The 24,183-nt window shown below is 32.1% G+C and overlaps 1 protein-coding gene across 1 annotated transcript; it reads right to left on the reverse strand.

The window, feature by feature from the left end:
- Window positions 1-22,568: 22,568 nt before the first annotated feature.
- LOC129307379 (uncharacterized) lies at window positions 22,569-23,572 on the reverse strand. The gene has a single exon (XM_054948315.1). It carries the CDS (start codon window positions 23,502-23,504, stop codon window positions 22,737-22,739), a length of 768 nt encoding a protein of 255 aa, XP_054804290.1. The 5' UTR covers window positions 23,505-23,572; the 3' UTR covers window positions 22,569-22,736.
- Between the last annotated feature and the right edge of the window lie 611 nt (window positions 23,573-24,183).

The raw sequence follows: 24,183 nt of genomic DNA on the forward strand, positions 1-24,183 counted from the left end.
TCTTGAAGTATTCTCAGTAGAAGTGTCTGGATTGCTACCTAAGTGAGAGGTAGAATTTTCTATTGACCTTGTGCCTAAAATAAAACCCACATCAAAAGCTCCATATCAGATGTCTCCATCTGAGTTGGCAAAGCTAAAGAAACAATTAGAGGAATTGCTAAACAAAGGCTTTATAAGATGGAGTGTGTCTTCATAGGGATCACTAGTGTTATTTGTAAAGAAAAAGGATGGCAGTATGAGACTTTATATTGACTATAGATAGTTGAACAAGATGACATTCAAGAATAAGTATCATTTGCCCAAAATTGATTACTTACTAAATTAGTTAGTTGGAGCAGCAGTGTTTTCTAAGATCGACCTACGATCAGGCTATCATCAACTGTTAGTCAGCATTGAGAATGTACCAAAGACTGCCTTTTACACTAGATATGGCCACTATGAGTTTCTAGTGATCCCATTTGGATTAACAAATACTCTGGCAATGTTTATGGACTACATGAATAGAATTTTTCATCCTTATCAGGATAAGTTTGTAGTGGTATTCATCGATGTTAGTCTAATTTACTCAAGAGATGAGGAAGAGCATGTAAAGCATCTTCATATTGTCCTACAATTTTTAAAGGACAATAAGTTGTATGCCAAACTTACAAATGTGAGTTTTAGTTGAGGGAAGTGAGATTTCTAAGTCACGTGGTGTCGGCAAAAGGGATTGTCATGGATCCACAAGGTGGATGCGGTATTGAAATGGGAACCGCCTACCTCAATGACAAAGATTAGAAGTTTCTTGGGATTGGCAAGCTACTATCGGCGATTCATTCAGGGATTCTCACAGATTGCATCTCCATTGACTAAGTTAACTCAAAAGGATTAGCCATATGTATAGACCAACAAATGTGAGTCAGTATTTCAAGAGTTGAAGAGGAAATTGATGTCCACTCTAATACTGGTTATTCCTAATCCTCGATTACCATATATAGTTTATACGAATACATCGTTGAAAGGTTTAAGGTGTATTTTAATGCAAGATGATCAAGTTGTTGCTTATGCCTCAAGACAATTGTGATTACATGAGGAGAATTACCTAACTCATGATCTGGAGTTAGTAGTAGTGGTTTTTGCTTTGAAAATTTGGCGACATTATCTCTATAGGTCTGTGTTTGAAGTATTTAGTGATCACAAAAGTTTAAAGTACTTAGTGGATTAGAAAGAATTGAATATGAGGCAACATAGATGGATGGAATTTCTCAAAGATTACAAATTTAAGATTAAGTATCATCCGAGTAAAGCCAATGTAATGGCCGACACGCTAAGCAAGAAAATGGTGCATGTTGCTCATATGATGATTTAAGAGCATTGATTACTTGAGACATTCTTAGATACTCAATAGAAAGTACCTCAGATAATGTTGTACAATGTGCACTCTATAGTCATAACCAATGAATTCTAGAAAGAGTTACGAACTGCTTAGTTTGAGGATGAATACTTGTTAGGAATCCATAAGGATATTGAAGAGAGAAGACCCACAAAATTTGGATTCAAGAATGATGGATATGTGACTTATCGGGATTAAATTTGTGTACCAAGTAATGAGGAGGTAAGGAAGATGATCTTAGAAGAAGCACACCGTAGTGAGTATACTATTCACCTTGGTGTCATCAAGATGTATTAGGATATGAAGCAAATGTGGTGGTGGCTAAGAATGAAGAAAGATGTGACAGAGTTTGTGACTAAGTATTTAACATGCCAAAAGGTTAAGATTGAGCACCAAAGGCCTGATGGTGTGTTGCAACCACTAGAGATCTTAGAGTGGAAGTAGGATAACATATCAATGGATTTTATCACTAGATTGCCTAGAACTCAAGCGGGCTATAATGTTATATGGGTGACTATGGATCGGTTGATAAAGTCAGCACATTTTTTAGCAGTGAAGACTACCTATTCACTTGAGAAGTATGCCGGGGTCTATATAAATGAAATAGTGAGACTTCATAGGGTGCTAAAGGACATTATCTCTGACTATGATCTAAGGTTTACATTGAACTTATGGAGAGCATTGCAGAGAGTAATAGGCATTAAGTTGAGATTTAGCACGACCTATCATCCACAGAAGGACGGCTAGTCTAAGAGGACTATCCAAACACTTGAGGATATGTTACGAGCTTGTGCCTTAGAGTTGAGAGGCAGTTGGGATACAAATCTACTATTAGTGAAATTTTCTTAGAACAACAGTTTTCATTCTAGAATTAGAATGGCTTCATATGAGGCATTATATGGAAGAAAATGTCGATCACCTTTGTGTTAGACCGAATTGAGTAAGAGGAGTTTGTTAGGTCCAGAGTTGGTAGACCAAACCACCCAAAAGATCTAGTTGATTAAGCAAAAGTTGTTGACAGCCCAGAGTCGACAAAAGAGCTACACGAATTGACATAGAAGACGGTTGGAATTTCTAGTTGGTGATCATGTATTTTTTAGGGTTACGCCAATGAATGGCATTGGGAGATCAATAAAGGCTAAGAAATTAACTCTTAGGTTTATTAGTTCCTTTGTGATTTTAGAGAAGTTAGGACCTACTGCCTATCGAATTGCCTTACTATCGAGTTTATTAGGTATTCATGATATGTTCCATATGAGTCAGCTTAAGAAATATTAACTCAATCCTTTTCATGTTATTAAGTTAGAAGAGGTGAGACATTAGGAAAACTTGACCTATGGATTTAAAACAGAATGGATTATGGATGTGAAACATCAATAATTGAGGAACAAGACTATTCAATTAGTTAAGGTCTTTTGGAAAGGTATAACTCCCGGTGATGCGACATGGGAGATTGAGGACAAAATGATGCAATTACATCCCTAATTATTTCCATAAGTATGTTTTGTGTAAGATTCTAAATTTTGAGGGCAAAATTCCTTAAAGGAGGGGAGAATTATAACATCCAAAGTTTCTCAATTAGTAATTATTAGTGTTTCTAAGGGTAATTTGGTCGATTTAGATAAATTATTGATTAGTGAGGTTTGTGAGAGACTAATATAGTTTTTGAATCCTTGGATAGCCTTAGAAGAGGGCTAGGTCAATATTTAAGTGGGTATGGCACAGAAGGGAGTTTAAAAATTTTATGAAACTTTTTGTGCCACGTGCTATGGTAGGCATGTCAATGCGTTACTGTGCATGCACAAAATTAGCACTTATTAGTTCACGAAAATAGAATGGAAATAAAAGAGAAAAAGAAGGAAAAACAAGAGATCGAAGGAAAGGAGCTCCTAGTCTATTAGGGCATAATCCCTAAGCTACTTTGAAAGCATCTAGAGCTTGAATCGCCATTAGATAAGTTCCATATTCCCTCTTCTCCCTCTTTTATGAAAAAATCTGGATTGGTCGAGCAACAAGTGCTTTGATTTCGGTTCGCTTAGGTTTAAACTGAACCCATTGGTTTATTTAAGTTCTTAGAGAGTTAAATCAAGCTTTCAACCCTAGATTTGTGAGTTTTATGATGATTTGAGAATTTTAGTTAGGGTTTGGATGAACCCTAAGTATAATTTGAAGATTTTGAGCTAATGTGGCATATTGGTTAGTGATTTTAGTGTGTTGGAATGTTTAATAGGATGGTTAGAGTGTTTGGGAATGGTTAATGTTGTTCGAAAAGGAATTTAGGTATTTTAAACACTTAGAACCTAGTGAATTTGAAGTTATCTGAAGTGATAATTGATAATTGTCACTTGATTGTGTAGATTGAGCTTTGCTCAAGCTATATCATGCGTATAGAATGTGTAGTGCTAACGTTGAGCCACGGTAATCCTTTTGTGTGACAAAGGGTTGAGGTAACAGAATAATTTACACTAATTGATTATATTGCTTAATTCCTGTGAGTAGATATCTTGATTTAAACTTGAGATTTGATAACCTTACATATTGTGAAATGTAGTTTTATGCATGAAAAATCTATTTTGCAAATGATAAGTATGATGAATGTTATATATGAATGGGTTGAGAAATTTGAAATGTATATGTGATATATATGTTGAGTGTGGCCATGATCATGTTAGGGGGTGGGAGTTTGCCAGTAGGAAGGAGTAGTGAAAGTCCATATGGCATGTATCTCCTTAGTGTCTAATGAGGCATGGTGTTGGAGATTTTTTTCTTAGTATCTATACGGGATATGGCATTGGAGAGTAATGCTCTTTAGCATCAATGATGCGATATTAGAGTAACAACACCCGAATTCATGTGTGATAGGGGAAATCATAGTTTGAAAGTGGGATAGGACACCTTTGGCTAGGCGATCCTACCATTGAAGGTAAGCTCGAACCATTATGAACGTGCACTTAGTTCAAGAGCTTATGGTTTCAGTCGGGGTGATATGGAGGCTCAGATGATAGAATGATCATTCTAGTAGTAAAAGGTTTGTATTGATAAAAAGAGTATGTGGTGACATGCTAAAAGTATAATTTGGAGTTTTATAGTTTTACTCTCTTATGGTTGTGCATGTTAATTAATAATAGTGAATTATTCCATTACTGAGATGTTTATCTCACCCTATAGTTATATTTTACAAGTGAGGGCTCCGGTAAAGACAAGGGGAAGGAAGGGACAATTGAAGAGTGAAGAGCATAGTTGTATAGCTCTTCCCTTTCCTCTTTTTAGGTATTGTAATGAATATTGTCAATATATAATGCTAATTAGGAACATGACATTGTTGTGATTATTCTTTAATATGAATTTGTGATAAGGATGTGTATCTTGGTCTAAGGTTATGTTGTGGATTAAGTGTGTGTGCTTGGCCAAGTTACACTTACATGTGATATATTTAAAGAGATGGATGTACCAAAATGACCAAGTTGATATGTGTGTTAGATTTTATCCACTGGTTTATGTTATTGTGAATTGGGGTTTTAATGGTCATTTTGAGTGTGAATGCTTAATTGTGTGTTACGATTGAATTGTCATGCTGTGTATGATCCATTTGAGGTGGTCAAAGCGTCTCTAGGGCTAATGGCAATTAGCAATGTGAGTTGGACACCTTTATGTGTGTTTTGATGTGAAAACAAACCATTTTAGGTTTGGGTGTCCATCTTTTAAAGAAATGATTGTTTGAGTGTGAAATTGGTGCGATTAGCTAGAGAGCTCAAATAGCTTCGTGTGGACACTTAAATTACCCAAATCAGACATCAAATGGCAAAATGGCGCTCCGAAAGTTTGGAGGACTATCATGACAGCAATCTACTATCATGACAATAGATGCATGCCGTAGTGTATGGCAGTTGCATCGCAACGCAAGAGGCCTTCGAGAAACTTGTCCCTTTGTGCCATCTACTAAGGTGGATAGACTAAAATTGTTGAAAAATGGCTTGTTTTAGCCTAACTTGATATGGTTTGATTTTTAGGCTTTTGTATTTTTTCTAAATTGATTTTTAACCATGATTTGAGCTCAAACACTATTTAAAAAAGGGTTTTCTTGAGATCCCATTATTTCAACTTATTATCTTTTAAACCCTTAGGTTGTGATAACTCCTTCTTGAAATTTAACTATTCCTAGTTATCATAACGGCGTGTGTAACATACCGAATTTCTTAATCCTAAGTTTAAAGGTTAATTGAGGGTGAAGTGAAAGCTAGTGTGGGATTAGAGATTCGGATGATTAATTGGTATTTTGACTTATTTATGTGTTGTATAAATAGATATGGGTGATAAGAGTGCATTTTAGGTCGAAGCAAGTGCGTGTGGTGAGAATAAATCTCGTTGTGCCACGCACCACGATGCATAGACCAAAAAATTACATCTTAAGTCGTGAAATTAAGTGACTTTCAGAAGTGAAAAGTTAGAAAGACATGAGATAGAGAGAGGAGAAGGGCTGAGGAGCTAAGACAAGTTATTTTAGAATGGTGGAAGGTGATTCGGATCGATAACTTGCCAAGTAAGCTATGTATAACACTTACCTTCCATTCTACACAAATTTCTCTGAAAATAAGTTATAGAAAAATTGAATTGGTGGAATTTAAGGGGTTTAATTCTTTCCCAATAATAATAAAAAGGTTCTTGAAAGTTAAATTAGAGCTTTATGACTGGTTTAGAGCTAAACGGTAGAGCTTTAAACCCACAGGCTTAATTTAGCCTTTTAAGAGAGAAAGTTAAGGCAAAAATCTAATTTGAGTAAAATAAGACTGGTTAAGGTGATGTAAAGTAGTAATTGGGTATTCATGGACTTAGAATGGATAAATGAAAAAGAGTTTATAGATGAATATAGCCCTAAGTAGTAAAAATGAGTTTTTGGTCAAAATAGACCAAATGACTAAAATGTGTCAAATGTGTTCAAATTGGCATATTAAATGCATAAGTAAAGGAAGGAAGCTTGAGATAAGCTTATGTGGTAGTTGAAATCCATGGGTAATTTTTCTAGTGACAAAAAGGTCAAGGTAACTAAATAACTTCTTTTATTTGACTATTTATTGTAACTGTATGTTAGTATGCTATGTAGTGCATGAAATAATTTTAAACTAAGGTATAGCATTGAGTGATTTTTGTATATGAAACAGCTTTTGATTGAAATAAGCATGGAAATGTGTGTTTTGTAATGAAAAGTATTGTATGGATATGTTTATGTAAGAAAGTATGAAATGGTAAATGGGAACCTTAAATGATTTGAAAAAGCATGATTATAAGGGTGGGACTTCACCCGAGTGTAGGAGATGATAAAGACCATGTGGTAAGCTTTCCTTAGTACCCGTAAGGGTACGATGTTGGAAACAATTCTCCTTAATACCTTGAAAGGTGCGGTATTAGAGAAGATCTCCTTAGTGCCTATTGAGGTACGGTGTTGGAGATGAGTGACTCCTTAGTATCCTTTTGATATGGTGTTGGATTCAACGACGCCCTATTATGTATATTAGGGGAGTCCATAATTCGTATTGTGCATTAAAACATCTTTGGCTAGGTGATTCTACCACTGCAGATGAGCTCAAGACTAATAAGAGTGTACTTTGGTCTGAGATGAGCCTATGGTTTCATGTCAGGGTGATTCAAAGGTTCGGTTAGTACAGATCATACTAGTATATTATGCGATATGATGAAATATCTTGAGATAACATGGAATCCTTTGTGATTGAGAAAAAGTTGAGAAAGGAAATGAGATATGATATAAATGGTATTTTATGAGGTTTTTATGATATAATATGTTTTCTTTCATATTATTGCATGTGATAGTCAATAAGAGTGAATTCTTCTGTTGCTGAAATTTTATCTCACCCTCTTGGTTACATGTTTACAAGATCAGGAATTGATTAGGGCAAGGGAAGAGAGTCTAGACTGGCTTGAGTTGAGAAGCCATGTACTCTGAGGTTGTATGATGAACTGAACTGAGATTATGTATATATAAATGTATATAAGTTTCCATAGGTTGCATGCATATATTGAATTGAAATTTTGTGAAATCGAGCCTGATTATATGTATATGTGTTGTTTGAGAAAAAGGGGTTATGATTTGAGTATATTTGTAGCAATATGGTTGGTTGTGTTGGTGAATCTTAAGGCAAGGAATAAATTATGAGGAAATGAGTACTTGGGGGCTAAGATTGTATTATGAATGTGATTGCATATGTATGGGTTGAGAAATAGCTAAGTGGGCTAAATTATGCCAAGAAATGGCAAAGTAGGTAAAGTTAGTAAATTGTAAAAATTGGTCATACAAAGGTCAAATTTTGATATATAAGTATGATTGTGTTAAATTGTGGTCAATCAAGTGTATTAGATCCTTTTGGACTTAGTTCAAGGCCTAGTATGGTCTAGTGAGGGAAAAGGAATGATTTGAGCACTTAGGCGCGCAAAATTGTCAAAAACGTGACTTTTCGCACCCAAATGTCCAAATTTTGATCGAACAGTTAGATCGTATCCAAACCTATCTCATTAGTTAGTATACGAGCTAAGCTTCATGTGGGCGCTTAAATCACTCCAATCGGATGTCATATGTGAAAACGGTGCATGCTAAAAGTTCATCATTTTTGCTGTCAAAATGACAGTAGAAATTTGGACTGACGTGCCGCAACACATGGTGACACATGCTACAGCGTACGGCATAGAAAGGGCAAGCATGTGGTTCTATGTCACATGCTGCGACACACGGACTACACGCTGTGGCACACAGACTAAATTTTAGTTTTATTTTTGTGTTAAAATGCATGTAACTGGGATAGAAATGTTAGTGGGTTATGTCCACTTTGTATTTGAGGAGTGTATGATTTACTTTCACTATGTTTTTCTCTAGTTGTATTGTGAATTGATTGATTTTACAAAATAAGTCTTCAACCAAAGCTTTTGAACCAAATTTTGATTATTGTCATTGATGTAAGGCAATGGTAACACTGTAATCTTCTTCTATATTGAGCGAATATAGGAGGAGGTTACAGTGTGTAAGAGTGTTGTCCTGGTAATGCCAAGGCAGACATTACACCACACGCCTTGACCTTTTCTGTACCATATACTGCAACATGATATACCATGCACCATGGTGCATAAGCTCATATTTGCTACGTCATTTGACAGCACAAATGATGAACTTCCTGCATGCGTCATTTCCACAAACAATGTCCAGTTGAAGTGATTCAAGGCCCATATGAAGCTTAACTCATAAGCAAAATAATGAGACAGGTTTGGATATGATCTAACGGTTTGATCAATTTTTGAACATCTGGGTGCAAAAAGTCATTTTTTTAAAGAAATTAACACACCTAAGCACTCAAATTGATCCTTTAATCTCATTAGACAATTCTAGGCTTTGAATCAAGTTCAAAAGGACATAATAAACCTAATTGATCAAGTAATATAACATATACACACATAAATCATAATTTGGCCGTTTCACATTCCATTTTCATAAATAAAATTTCTTATTACTATGCACAAAAACCATAGTCTAGCCAATTTCACTACAAATTCATAACTTCAACATATATTTCCACATTCAACACTTAGTCTTAGCCCTTGTCATTCATTTCACCACATAATCACACATATGGTCTAAAATTTACAAATTCACCACAAATCTCTACAATTTCACTAATTCACTGCATATAACCATTCAAAACATGCATGCAAGTCCTATAACAACTTATATATACATTATCTATAAGGTTTAAATTCATTACAACTCTAAAATCACATGGATTTAACAACTCTAAGCCAATCCTGACTCTTTTCCCTTGCTTGGCTTACTACTCTGTCTTATAAAAATGCAACCACAAGGTGAGATAATAATCTCAATAACAAAATAACTCTCTACTACTAAATATCACATGCAACCATAAGCAGGTACATCATAATATATAATTAAAAATAGTATATAAAATATGTTTCACGTAAAATTACATCTACACACACACACACACACACACACATATATTGTTTCACCTCTTTTACCACTATATTCACCAATTATCACCACTTTTAACATGATCACTACCAACCAAACCTCCAAATCACCTCGATTTAAAACCATAGACTCACCTTAGACCAATATGCACTCTTATTGGCCTTTAGCTCACATTCAGTGGTAGAATCACCCAACCAAAGGTGTTCTATCTCACTTTCAGACTATGGTTTTTCCTAATACATACAATGGCCTATCGTTGACTCCAACACCACTTCACATCAATACTAAGGAGTCTAAATTCACAACACTGCATCTTAATAGGCACTAAGGAGATAATCTCCAACACCGCACCTCGAAAGGCACTAAGGAGATAAAAATTCTCTAGCACCATACCCCATCAAGTACTAAAGAGAATATGTCATATAGTCTTTCTCTACTTCTCCCTATGGTGAACTCCCACCCCTATGATCATGTGTTCTCACAATCACCATATTTCCATACTATATACCACCATATACTAATATATATACATAGATAGATGTTTGTAAAGTATTCAAAATCTTAAACTTAGTTCTTTATAAATTAATATCATGCGACTAACATTTAAGTGGTAAACATGCTTATCCTTAAATCATTTCATGCAGTAATACTCATATTTTTAAACAGTAACAGTAGATAATTAAACAGAGAAAGTTATTCTATTGCCTCAATCCTTCTGTCATAAGAAAGGTTACCTGTGGTACTTTCTCAATCGCTATTCATCTCTACCAAGTTCTCTTCTCACTCTACATGAAGATTATGCCAATCTACACATAATTGGCACAATTAGTCAATTGGTTCAATTGACCAAAAACACTTAATTATCAATTAAGGTTGTAACTAGCCATTTATTTCTTTCTACTTAGCCATTCTAAGTTTATTACCACTCAAATACCAATTTACAACACTTTAAATGATCCTATTTCACTTACACATGATTTTCACCCCTAATATCTCTTTAAGTTTAGAGCAAATAAAGCCTACAGCTTCAAAGCTTTATTATTTAACTCCAAACTAATTTAACTTTCAAGAATCTTTTTATTACTATAGGGTAAGAAATAAACCCTTTAAATTTCACCGATTCAATTTTTTATAACTCATACCAAGAAAAAGTGTAGTAAAATTAAAGGTAAGGGTTGTATGAAACTTACCCGATAAGTTACTAGTCAAAAGTACCTTCCAATGCCTCGGAAATGCTTACCCTAATAGCTAAGGCCTTGTCCTCCTCTCTCTTTCATGTTTCTCTTTCCTTTCATTCTGAACTCTCATGCAATTTCATGACTTATTAAGTCACTTTCTATGCAATGTACTGTGGCACAAGTAGCATTAGTTGTGGCGCATGGCATAATAAGAAAAATTCTTACTGTGCACACATGCTTCATTCTGAGGCGTGGTTCTTCCACTAGCATCTACTCATTCAATATCCCAAAGACTCAAATCATCAAGCAATCACCACAACCTTTAATCATTTACTAATTACTAATTTATCCCTAATTAATAGCTAATTACAAGATTAGAAAATAAGGATGTTACATGGCTAATGACTTGTGGTTTTAAATAGTGATGCTTAAGTAGTGAATTTTCACTTGAAATGGTCAAAATACACTTGAGTATCTAACTTTTAAACAAAGTATTAGATTCAAATGAAATCAGTGTCATTGGTTAGAGTTTGTGTGGGTATTTGAATCACCCTAATCAAACATTAGATGCAAAAATAACACGCGTTCGAAGTTCACACTAGAAATTGCTATTTGATAGTAGAATTTGGTGTATGCACCACGATGCATGTATCAACATGCTGTGATGCATGGCACAAAGCATGATACTAGTGACTCTATGCCACATGCCATGGCACATGTGGCATGAGCTGCAGCATATGGCTCACAAAATTGTTGAATTTTATTGTGTGAGTTATATTTTCTTGTTGACTTTCACATGCTTATATGTGGTGCTTTCATTGTGTAATGTTTTACCACATGAGTATTTTAAAGGAATGATTTTTGAAATGTTTTACGTTGGAATTCTAACCCTTCAAAGAAAAAGGTTTGTTTTTTATTGGTAGATTGAGTGGAAGATTGAATGGTTATGTTAGTAAGGGCATTACAATTCTCATCCCTATTGGGTTCGACAGGCAGAATTTTAAAGAAGCCTAGGTGCAATTTGGTTAGTTCTAGTTCCGCTGGAAAGAAGGGTTTTCTCAAAGGAAGGGGATCAGTGTAGAGGAGTAGAGGTGTGAGAATTGAGCCTCTATAGTCTTCGAGGCAAGCATCTAATATGCTAGCATCGACACTAAGTATAAGAAAGTCACCTTAATGCAACATTTATGGTCGATCTCATGATGTTGGGCTTGCTTCAAGTATGACAAGTCAAGAAACTTAGCAAGGTAGTGCCCAAATGGCAGAGTTGAGGGGATCGAGAAGCAATCTGCCATTCCCTGGCTAAGTGTTTGTAGTTACACAAGAAGAGGCCAAAGTATCTCTAAATCTAATCCAAGGTATGAATTCTATGTGTAGTTATCAAGTTGAGACACTATTTAATTCTAGTTTCACACGTTCCTTCATGACTAAGAGTGTGTAGATAGATTGAGTTTTTCTTTACAAGAGTTACCCATATTTATTAGAGTAACTACCCTTCTGGATCGTCTAATATTACTAGTAGAGCTTGTCAAGGGATGGAGATCTAATTTGAAGGCAGAATTTCTAAGGTTGATCCTATTTGTATTCCTATAAAGGGAATAAATGTATTAACATAGACTGACTAGCAATAAATAATGATGCTTGATTGTACTAGAAAAAATGGTTTTATTGCTAGTGTTGGAGCCAACAAAAACCCTTTGTGTGTAATGAGAGAAACCATAGTTTAGAAGTAAGATAGAACACTTTTGGCCAAGTGATTCTACCATTGACAGAAAGCTCAAGGCCAATGAGCATGTGTGTTGGTTTGAAGTGAGTCTATGGTTTTAAGTTAGGGTGATTTGGAGGTTCAAATGGTAGTGATCATATTATATGCTAGATTAGTGGTGAATTGTCAATATGACTTGTGAAAGTAGTGATTTGTGGTGAAATGTGATACCAATTAAGTGAACCTTATGATATCACCTACATTCATACGTATATTATGTTGTACTTACTTATGGTTGCATGTGATAATTAATAGTAGAGAGTTATTCTATTACTGAAATTATTATCTCACCCTGTGGTTATATTTTTATAAGTCACAGTAGTGAACAAAGCAAGGGGAAAGAGTCAGGATAGGCATAGTTGTTCCATTGCTATGAAATCCCTGAGTTTTGTGTAATGAACCATTCTCTTGTATATAGTTGTATACAAATTGCCATAGGACTTGTATACAAGTGTATAGTAGTGAATTGTTGAGACTTGTAGTGATTTTGGTAAATCTTAAACCATATATGCAAACATGTGGTGAAATGAGAAGCAGGAACTAAGATTTATTTGAGAATGTGGAAATATGTAAATTAGTAGTGAAATTGTGGGGAATATAGGCAAAGTAGTGTTTTTGAGTAAAATTGTGAAAAATTGACTAATGTGAAATTAGGCTGTTAAGTGGCCAATTCTTGATTTATGTGCTTGAATGATATAAATTGTATTCAATCAAGTGTGTTAGGTCCTTTTAGACATGGTTCAAGGCCTAAAATGGTCTAATAAAATAATTTGATTGATTTGAGCGCTTGGGTGCACCACAATTTTAGAAAGAGTAACTTTTTACACTCAGATGTCTAAATTTTGATCAGACCATTAGATCATATCCAAACCTATCTCATTAGCTAGCTTATGAGATAAGCTTCATGTGGGCATTTGAATCACATCGATCGGATGTCATATGTGGAAACGGCACATACCAGAAGTTTGCCTCACAAACTGTCATGTGAGAATAGCAAATACTGTCATGTACACTATAACATCCTAAAACTTCAAATCTAAAAAAGTTGATTAATTAAGGAATAAATTAGTTAAAAATATGATTAATTTATTTAATTATGTGTTTGGGTTGCTAATTGGATTTTTAGGTCATATTTGGCTCTAAATTAAGTTAGGATGAAAGTCGAATCAAGTCGGGAGGCATCGGGGGGAGAAAAATCAACTTGTTGCTTGTTGCATCATGAGCCGCGGCTTGTGTGGCGTGGGCTATGGAGCATGGCACAGCAGACAACTTTAAATTTCACAAATTACCAAAAATTGAAAGATTTTGGGGTAGAAAACTTAGAGCATGAAGGGGGCAACTTTGGGCACTACTAGGGCATCAATTTGAAAGGATTTTAAAGACAAATTGAGCCTTTAAACTCTTGAATAAGTTTCCTACCCTTCTCCTCTACCTTTTCATCTCATTTTTCATGAGATTTGGAAGAGTGAGAATTTGGTCTAATTAGATTAAGCCATGAATTAATGTTTTGAAAGTTTCTATTAACTCTAAAGGTTTAATTTAGGTTTATTAATCTTGGATATGTGGTAATAGGAAGCTACTTTCTTGTTTAATGAATTTTAGATCAAGCCCTAACTTGATCATGGGGTTTTGAAGTATGATAAGTTGAGATATTAAGTTTTATATTGTGATAGAGTTAGAAGGAGACTTAAAGGGATTGTGTGAAACAATTCTTATCTTAACAAGCCTATTTGTTAAGAATTTGAGTGAGAAGTGGGAGAATTGGGAGGTTATTAGTAGTTAATAGTGCTTATGTCAATTAAAAATTAATATATAGTACTTGTTGTTGTAGATTGTAGTGTGGGAAGACTTACCTTGACACAAGAAGATAATTAGTACCACAGGTAACCCTTTTAGTAACAAAAGGTTTGAGGTAACTAGATAATTTGCATTATCTATTATCTTGTATAAATTATTCTCAAGTTGCTTTTCTATGAATTATTGAGTATATATTTATAAATTCTTTAAAGGTTAACTATTTTAGAAAATGAGTGGAGTATTGCTTTGTCAAATTTTATATTTTTGAAGTAAAGGGTAAGATTTTGTTATATTTGTTTGAAAAATTGTTTATGCATGGTCAAGTGGAGATATGTAGTGAAATGTGGCATATTAAAGGGTGGGAGGTCACCCAAATGGAGATAGTGAAGATTAAGTCCATATGGCATTGCTGGCACCTCAGGATGTCAGGTGCAGCACTTGCTCTCCTTAGTGCCCGAAAATGGGTGCGGTGTTGGAGACTTACTCTCTTTAGTACCTAAAAGGGTGCGGAGTTGGAGACTATGCTCCTTAGCTTTCATAGGATGCGGTGTTGGAGTAACGACACCCAATTACTTGTAATAGGGGAAAACAGTAGTCTAGAAGTGGTTTAGGACACCTTAGCCGAGTAGTCCTACCATGGATGGTAAGCTTGGGGACCATACATGTGGTTTAGTTCTGTGAAATAGCCTACTAGTTCAGTCGGGAGTATTGGAGGACCAGATGGTTAGGGATCATACATGCAATTTGTGGTGATCTTATATGATGTGATTATGTTACTTATTTTAATGCTTGTTTATAACTTGTCTTGTTAATTAATAATGTAAATTATCTTAGTTACTGAGATTTTTATCTCACCTCGTGGTTATCATTTTACAAGTTCTACCAGTGAGACTGAGCTAGGGGGAATCAGGAAAGGGCTGGCATACTTGCTACATTCTAATTGAAAAGCCCGATTTCGATTTGAGTCGTGTACATAAACTTGTTATATGATATTATATGTTGCCAACTAGGAATGCATATAATTTTGATTGGTTGCACTTGTTTCATACTATGCTGTTGTGTATTTTAGCCCAATATTGTATATGATGTGAATATGTGAGAATTTTTATGGTAATAGGCTAAAATACTAATACAAATACAAGGAATGCTTTATTTATGTGGTGATGAGGTATATATAATGTATTATGTGGCAATAGAGGCCAAATAGCATATATGATGTTAATTTGGTATTTTGGCCATATTGGGCAAAATGGACATTGAGTGGCCAAATTTTGTGTTTAGTATGATTTTGTGTATTTGAATGTTCACTCGAGTGTATTTTGGTCTATTGGACTTGATTCATGCCTCACAATAGGTTAATAGTATAAGTTATGAGTTTTGAGTACTTGGGTGCTTGAAAATCTCTTTAAAAACTGACTTTTACATTTGAGTGTCTAACATTCTCATACAGTGTCGGATTGTAACAAAACTTATACCATTAGTTAGCTTATTGAATGAGTTTCGTGTGGACACTTAAATCACTCCAATCGGACATCGGATGCGAAAATGACGCACGTTTGAAGTTTGTCTAGAAAAGCTGTCATAACAGCATTGCTATCATGGACACGTGCGCCGCGGTGCATTTTGCGCAAGCCACGGCACACAGTACAACGAGCAAACTTGGCTTTCTGTGCCACATGCCATAGCGCATGGACCACGAGCCGCAGTGCATGGACCAAAACACTCACAAATGACATTTTTAGACCTTTTTTGAAGTGTTTTGCTTCCCAAAACTTTTCCATGCTTCCAATACCTTTATAAATCATTAAGTTTGAGCTTAAACTATCAATTTAAAGGGTTTTTATGGATCCCAATTATTCCACAATTATTTTTTTTTAAGATTATTAGTTTTAACCCTTATATGAATAATATGAACTTAGGAGCAATCCTTACTTCTAATTATGATTGTTTGTTGTGATTGTGTAGTGAATTTTGATAATATCAAGGTGGACATTACATACACCGCGATGCATGATATAGAGAGGGTCAGTTCATGGCTCTATGCCACATGCCATAGTGCACGTGGTGCACGCCGCAGCGCATGGCTCAATTTCTAACTTAATTTATTTGTTTTAAAAGCATGCATTGACTCTAATGAATGTACAAATTATCTTCTATTGTGCTATATTTTATTTTACTTTTATATGTTAAGGATTTTGGTGATTTACAAAATAAGTCTTGGATCCCAAGCTTTTCAAATGATATTTTTAAATACAATTTAGTTTAAGGATGTGATGATTAAATTAACCCCTCCTAATGTTAGGTGAATATTAAAAGAGGTTACAAAATCAATTTTTTAAAAATAATAAAAAGACAGAGGCGTTGATTTTCAAGGACCAATTGCTAGCTTTGTAATGTTGAAATTTGAATTTCAACTTTAACTACTGACATGGAATAACTCAAATCATATATTAAATTAATTAATAAGTAAATAATATACATATTTTTAAACTCTCTTAATAATTAATTCTAATTAATTAAACTCTAAAATAAAAATTTGCATTAAAAACAAAAAATTGTTAAATAAAATATAACAAAATAAATAATTAAATTTATATTAGTTGATAATGTATATTATGACTAATAATAGTTATATATATTAATTATTAATAAATACTAAAATAAAAATAATTAATTAATTAATATTCAGATAGGTGGAATTTTCTTACACTAGAAACACCACCTATCTTATTTTAATTAATAAAAAAATAATATATATGCATATTAATATTTTTAATAAATTATAAAAAAATTATTTAATTAATATTTATTATATTAATTTTTTAATATTTAAACAAGAGTGGTGCATTTTAAGAGTAAAAAACACCACCTCTCTCATTAAAAATAACGAAAAATTATATATATTATTAATAATTATTAAACCAAAAATGATAATTTAATTATTAAAAATGATTAATTATTAAAAATAAGGTATATGCTAACTCAATATTAATTAAATAAATTATGTATAATTTATTTATTTAATAATTAATATATCAATTTTTAAATAATTTAATAATTTAGTGGCATTTTCAAAGTCTAAAAATGCCACTACTCTCCTTAAATTATAATAAATATTATTATGCATATATATTAATTATTAAATATTACTAAATAAAAAAATATCAACTTAATTAATAATCAGAGAGGTAGTGTTTACTAACACTAAAATCACCACCTCTCTATCTTTGATTATTAACAAATAACATAGATTCTAACATATATTACTTTAATAAATTATAAATAATATATTTATTAATAAATAATATAAATATTTTGAATGATTAAATAAGAGAGGTGGATTTTCAAGTCTCCTTAAAAATAATAAAAAAAATATATGTTATGTATTTATTTAAAAAAAATTGTCAAATAAAAAATTATACTTTAAGAAATAGTAATTTAATAAATTATAAATTATTTACCTAATAAAAAATTTTAAGTAAATTAAATTATTTATATATTTTAAATAATAATAAATTTTTTAGAAATTATATATTTAATTAAATTTATATATAATTTTTAATTAAGCCTGTGTGATTAATAATAAATAATATTATATATGTATTTTTTAAAATTATTAAACAAAATAAAATACTAATTTAAATTAAACATCAGAGAAGTGGCATTTCCTATCACTAAAAATGCCCCTCTCTGGTTTAATTTTGTAATAATATTACATACTAATTTAAATATTAATTAAATAAATTATAATAAATATATATAATTAGTAATTTAATATATAAAATTTTTTAATAGTTAAATCATTAATTTTATTTCTTTATTATTATTGGACAAAACAAAATACTTATTAATAAAAATACTTATTTTATAAATTATATATAATTTATTTATTTACAAATTAATATATTTAATTATTTAATTTTTAGGATAAGAGAGGAGGCGTTTCAGACATGCCACCACTTTGTTTTTAATTATGGGGCTTTTGTAGATATGGCTTATATTATATAATCAAACCAAGCAAAAAACATAACATTTATTATATTTTGCATTATGACTAGTTTATTATATTTATTAATGATATACTGTTGTATATTAATGATAAACCCTTTATAAATTTTGAATGATAAATATTTATATATCAATGATAAATTCCTTATATATCAATATGAATAGGCCATACTGCTATATTTTCAAAAATTGATTCATATTTCTTGAAAACAAGATTTTTGTTATCCAATAAGCTACTTTATCCTTTAATTATAAACTACATGATAACTAATTAATGAATCAGAGAGGTGGTTTTTCCAACTAGAGGAAACGCCTCCTCTCTAGTTTTAAATTATTACTTACCTGTATATATTGATTATTTATATTAATTATATAGTTATGATAAAATGATTATATAATCATACAAAATAAAATATTTAAATCATAACAAAGTAGATAGATGGTGTTTAACAACTGAAATGCCACTTAATTATTGATTGACAAGAAGATGTGACATTTCATTTAAAAAATATTACCTCTAAGTATTTACTAAAATTATAAACAAAAAATAATTTGTAAGCTGTGACATTTAATATAAAAAACACCATCTCTCTACTTTACTTTTAATATTACTGATGTTTTATTTTTTTTATTATTACAACATGTATGTAACTAAATCTCATATCTGTAATAGTGCTACCTGAATCACTAGAGAAGAATTCCGCAATATAGACTCGACTTTTCATAATCACTACTAGCAATCTACTTCTCCGGCGGAAATTATTCCTTCAACAGGAAGGAAATGATGGAATATAAATTAATTAAGTTTATAGGGTTTATTATCTAGAGTTTTATTTTCATAATTAAAAATTATCTAAAATAAAATAAGATATATATAGTAGTTAAATCATCTTATCGTCATCTTGTCATTTTAGATTTCCTATGTCTCTATAAATAGCCTTAGAATTCTCAATTGTAGTCGGACTTAATTATTGGATAAGAATTCCCATTTTTCAGCCTTCTCTCTCTTTCTCCTTTCTCTTTTCATCTCTTCTCCTTTTCCCTTCTCGTCCACATCATTGCCACTTTTTTAAAAACTTTTTAAGCCCAGATCACACTACCATTAAATTTCTTAGGAGATTAAAAGTAATGGTGGATGGTTTTGCTTGCATACCACTGCACTGTCTTTTATTTTGTCTTTTATTAGTCGTACGCGTTGGACAAGGAGAAAGAGGGGAGAGGTGGTGTGAGTTTTCTCAGGATATTTAATTGAAAGAATTTCAATTAACGATCATAAAAGAAACTTAAGTATTAATGGATATCAAAAGATCTAAAACTTCAAATTTAGGAGAGAAAATTCAAAATAATTTCAATAGTAAAAAGATCAAAATACTCTTAACTTATTATGCAAAATCACCAATTGTTAATTTTCTTATGTTACTTGTTAATTTATCAATATTACTTATAAATTATATTCATTTTTTAGACAATCAGTAATATTAATTATTAATTTACTAACTTTATTTGTTAATTTATTAACATCAATTGTAAATTACTAACATTAGTAATTTACAATTGATGTTAGTAAATTATAAAACCTGTCAGTAATTTATGATTATTGTTAGTAAATTAATAAGTAAAGTTAACAATTTAATAATAGATATTGCTGCTTAGGATTAAATAACTAATGTCAAGTTTTATATAATCATATATATGTCAACTCATATAACTTGCAAATTATATTAGTAAATTAACAAGTGTAATAAAAAAATTAACAACTAGTGATTTTGTATAACAAATAAAGGATATTTTAATTTTTTTCACTGTTGAAATTATTTTAACTTTTCTCTCTTGAACTGAATTGGAGTTTTAAATTTTTTTGTGACTCATCAATAATTAAGTCTCTTCTGTGGTTTTTTTATTAAAATTATCCATATTTAATATGGCTTTAAAGTAACCGCCCAAGAGAGGGAATGCACAACATATTTGAATTTTTTTAAATCTTTTTTATTCTTTGTGTTCTTTAATAGGGATAAGGTTAAAATATTTTTTTAACTTTAAAATAGATTTAATGAGTAAATTACCCTTCATTAGTTTTGGTAATTAAGATGATTGAAAGTGATTTATAATAAAAACTGATAGGAATAAATATATAATTATCCGTGAGATTATAAATTTTAACTAAACAAATAATCATATGCCTTTGCTAAGAAGTAACAACAACAAGAACTAAACATATTAATTAATTTAAATTTATGCAATAAATTAATTATATTTCAGATAACAACATCATGAGAGGAAATTGCAAAACATTACTTTTGTTTAGTTCTAATATATATGGCACGTGATAATAATTTTTTACCTACATAAAAGAATAGAACATAAATGAACTGAAATTACGTTCATGTGATAATGTGAACGATTGATTTGGATTAAAGATTCATATACAAACTTCAAGGGAAAGACAATCTGAATATGACTAAAATACTACGGAAGATGAGGATATTGACTTTGGAGAGATAATGCAAAATATTCGTGATACAGACCCAGACAAACGAAGCCTACAATTAATTCCACTGGCCAATAATCCTTCACCCCTTTTCTCACTCTACTACTGAAATGCAGCCAACATTTCATTTAAGGACCCATATTTCTGAATTTTCGTTAACCCATTTTGAAAATTATAGTCATTTTTTATTATTAACTTTTTTTATGATCAGAATTATTTCGAGGAATTTACTATCAATTTTTAAGAAAATTATAGTGTTTGATTTTAAAGAATAGGGTTTGGCACTACAAATGGATAAAATGTTTAAGGAAATTAAAATAGAACCTTGCCTTATTCTTAGACATGTATTTGAATCTTTCCAAACTATTCAAAGTCTAGCTTAATGGGGTATCTCTCACCAAAATATTCCCAGACATCTAGTGGAATTATTTTTATAGTGAAAAAGCAATCTTCTAGGACAACAATTTTCGAAAATTTTGTAATGGTATCTCTCACCAATATGTGTGTGTGTCTTTTAAATAAAAGCTTGATAGCAATTTCTTTGATAGTTAAAAAATAATTATAGTTTTAAATTCTTTTATATATGTGGAATTTCAAAGTCTCTGACCAAAACCAAAACCGTCTAAGTTGAGGGTCCTTAGATGCAATTTTACTTAACCCAGGGGTTTTGACTTTTGACCAAAGATCATCATCTTTGAATTTTCGCGTTCCCATTGAGCATTTGAAGCCACCTTTGACTTGGTAGGATGAATCACTGACTATAATAGGAGCAATATTATAGCGTAGAGTTCACTCACTGCTGAATGTTTCTATTGTACTAAATATATATCTCTCACCATTAATAATTAAATTAAATCATTTAACAAAAATAAAAGTATAATTTTCAACAGTACCTAAATTCTTCGAGTATTACGTCTTTATCGCCACTTATTTTTAATTCTTAATATATAGCTACCGTTTGAGACCAAGACTCTCTCACATCTATGATATGCTTCTTTCTTGATCGACTAAATTCATTGCACGCCACTTTCTGTCTGAGTGACGATTTGACTTGAAAAATATAAAAGCGTGAAGAAGCAGGATGAACAGATCAAGCATAATTAGCATGTAATTGAAATCAAATGTCACGCCAATTTGGTTTCAATTTCACAACTTTATGGAAACTGTTGAATAATTGCTCAACTCTTGATGCTTGATTTTCATGTACAGAAACCATAAAAATCATAACAACAATCTGTTATCAGTTTAAGTATTTGATGATTCTTTTTTGGGAACCGTTTAAAATTTTAACCTTAAAAAGGGTTAGATTTTAAAATTTTAATTTAAATCATTATTTTTAAAGTCAATAAATTTTTTTTACTGCGCGCAGGTGTGTTCTCCTGTTTAAATTAATTTATTTTACATTGTATTTCTTTAAAAATAAAAAAATATTTTTCTGTAAAAAATAAGTATGACCAAATTGTTCATTCTCATATGAAAAATCAATATATCTACCAAAATTGTGTTTTTCACAAATCACATGAACAACTCATTTTAGAATCTTCTCTAATGTATTCCCTCCGATTCCTATTTTAAGGCATGTTTTAGAAGAATTATTTGGTTTTTAAAAGAAGCCACTTGATGGACTATTAATTATAATTTTTTTAATATTATCCATATTTAAACTCATTAACTATAAGTGAGTATGTAATGTAAATTTAAAAATTTTTTATTTAAATAGGAGGTAAAATTAAAAGTTTATTCTATTTTTAGATAAAGTTAACAATTTAATTAACTACCTTTCTTTAGTTCTGGTAAGATAATTAGAGTTGTCTTATAATAGAAACCAAAGAAAATTTGCAAAAAAGAGCAAAGAACTCATCCCTCTAGTGCAATTAATTAAGGTCAAGACAAAGAACAATAATAAAAATTAAAGCGCCTATTTATATATCTTGTGATATGAATACAATACTGAGATAGTGATTTCCACTAATTAATAAACCAAGAAAGAAATTGAATTGAAAAACAAAATAAACAGTTGCACCCTATAACCTTTGTAATTAAGGACAGTGGACTTTTTATCTTATTCTAACATAAATGAAGAAGAGATAGATCTACATGATTATGTTAAGAACCCTTACAAAAGACTTAATTAACTTGCCGTATCACATGAAATAACTACCATTCTGAATAACATCATTATTATTGGAGAAGAAATCATTATTCATGGTCAAGTCATGCAAACTATAGTTATGATCCACGATCAACTCATCAGATCTCTCCATGCTAGGCTTCGACGAGTTAATTGAACTCGAAAACAAGTCAGTACCGCTGTTATACTCAAATAAATTATCATCACCAGTTTGCTGCTGCTGCTGATGATGATGATGATCTTGCTGCAGCCTCCATTGTTGCTGATCTGCTAGCTGCTGCTGTTGCTGATGCTGAAGATGTTGATGATGGACATCAGTACTGAAACCTGTGTTTACAAACGGCAACGTCGTCGTGACCTTCCTTGATGTGTTATGATGAACGACTTGTCGTCTTCCTTGTTGGAAATTTAAGGTGATAGGTCCCTTATAGACCTCAAAAGACATGGCCGTACTACTAGGGCACCCTGTGAACTGCTGCACCAGCGCCCTAAAGTTGGTGGTGCTGGCGTTGAGTAGTGTTGTTGGGGTTCTCTTTGAAGCCCTCGACCTTCTTCGTATCGGTCTGGAGCCATTAACGGCCTTTGGGCTTGTGGGACTAGGGCTAGACGACGAGGATGTCGTCGTCGTCACGATGGTGTTAGCATCAGAGATCAATCCTTCCATGGCCGAAACCTGAAGAAGATTATTAATATCATCATCATGATCAGGACTTTGGTCATAGAACTGCATCGTCCACTGGTCGGTAGTTGCAGTGGTCATCATAGTATGATCACTGATCATAGGTTTGGTGAATTTTGATCGGTAATGGAGGGCAAGGACTTTAATGAAACACAGAGGTTTGAAAAGAAGGAAGGTTGGAAGTAATGTATTTATAGTAATACGTGAAGAAGTGTGGCGTTTTGGTGTTGGTCAGAGTAAAATGTTCAACTTTTTGACTTTTCTTCTGATGGAGACGGGGAGAGAGACTTGGGTTAAAAAAATCTAGAAATGGTTGCTTCCAGGAAACAACTTTTTTTTTTGTTTTTTGAGCAAAGGTTCCAGGAAACAACTTAAATGTTCATTTCTGTGACATAATATGAGGAATCTCAAAATCAGAGGGTTATGTCACTCTTGGACTCTTCTGGTTTGTTATAATTTGAGGCGGTCTTTGTGTGGTTTGGTCAGAAAAATGTGTACTCCAAGGTTGAAAATAATTAATGAGATGTGACTTAGGCACGCACATATGTCTGTGCATATCGTGTCCGTTCGATTGAATTTAATTCGGTTAAGTTTCACACTTACTATATACGGTAATCTAGTTTCTTCATTCTAACCAGTGATCAGTCCGACGCAATTAAAAATAATCTATATAATTTTAGTCTCATTTAAACAAAAAAAAAATAAAAAATACAAATCTCTCCCTTTCTCTTGCCTACAGCTAAAAATAAGGGACCATTAATTAAAATCCCCTCCATTTATC

Source organism: Prosopis cineraria, unplaced genomic scaffold (genome assembly GCF_029017545.1).
Source record: "Prosopis cineraria cultivar Desert tree isolate PC_DT_omini unplaced genomic scaffold, ASM2901754v1 PC3, whole genome shotgun sequence".
Classification (NCBI taxonomy): domain Eukaryota; kingdom Viridiplantae; phylum Streptophyta; class Magnoliopsida; order Fabales; family Fabaceae; genus Prosopis; species Prosopis cineraria.

What these genes read in the sequence shown, in the direction of transcription:
- LOC129307379 (XM_054948315.1), bottom strand. Translation starts at nt 23,504, where the DNA reads ATGATCAGTGATCATACTATGATGACCACTGCAACTACCGACCAGTGG.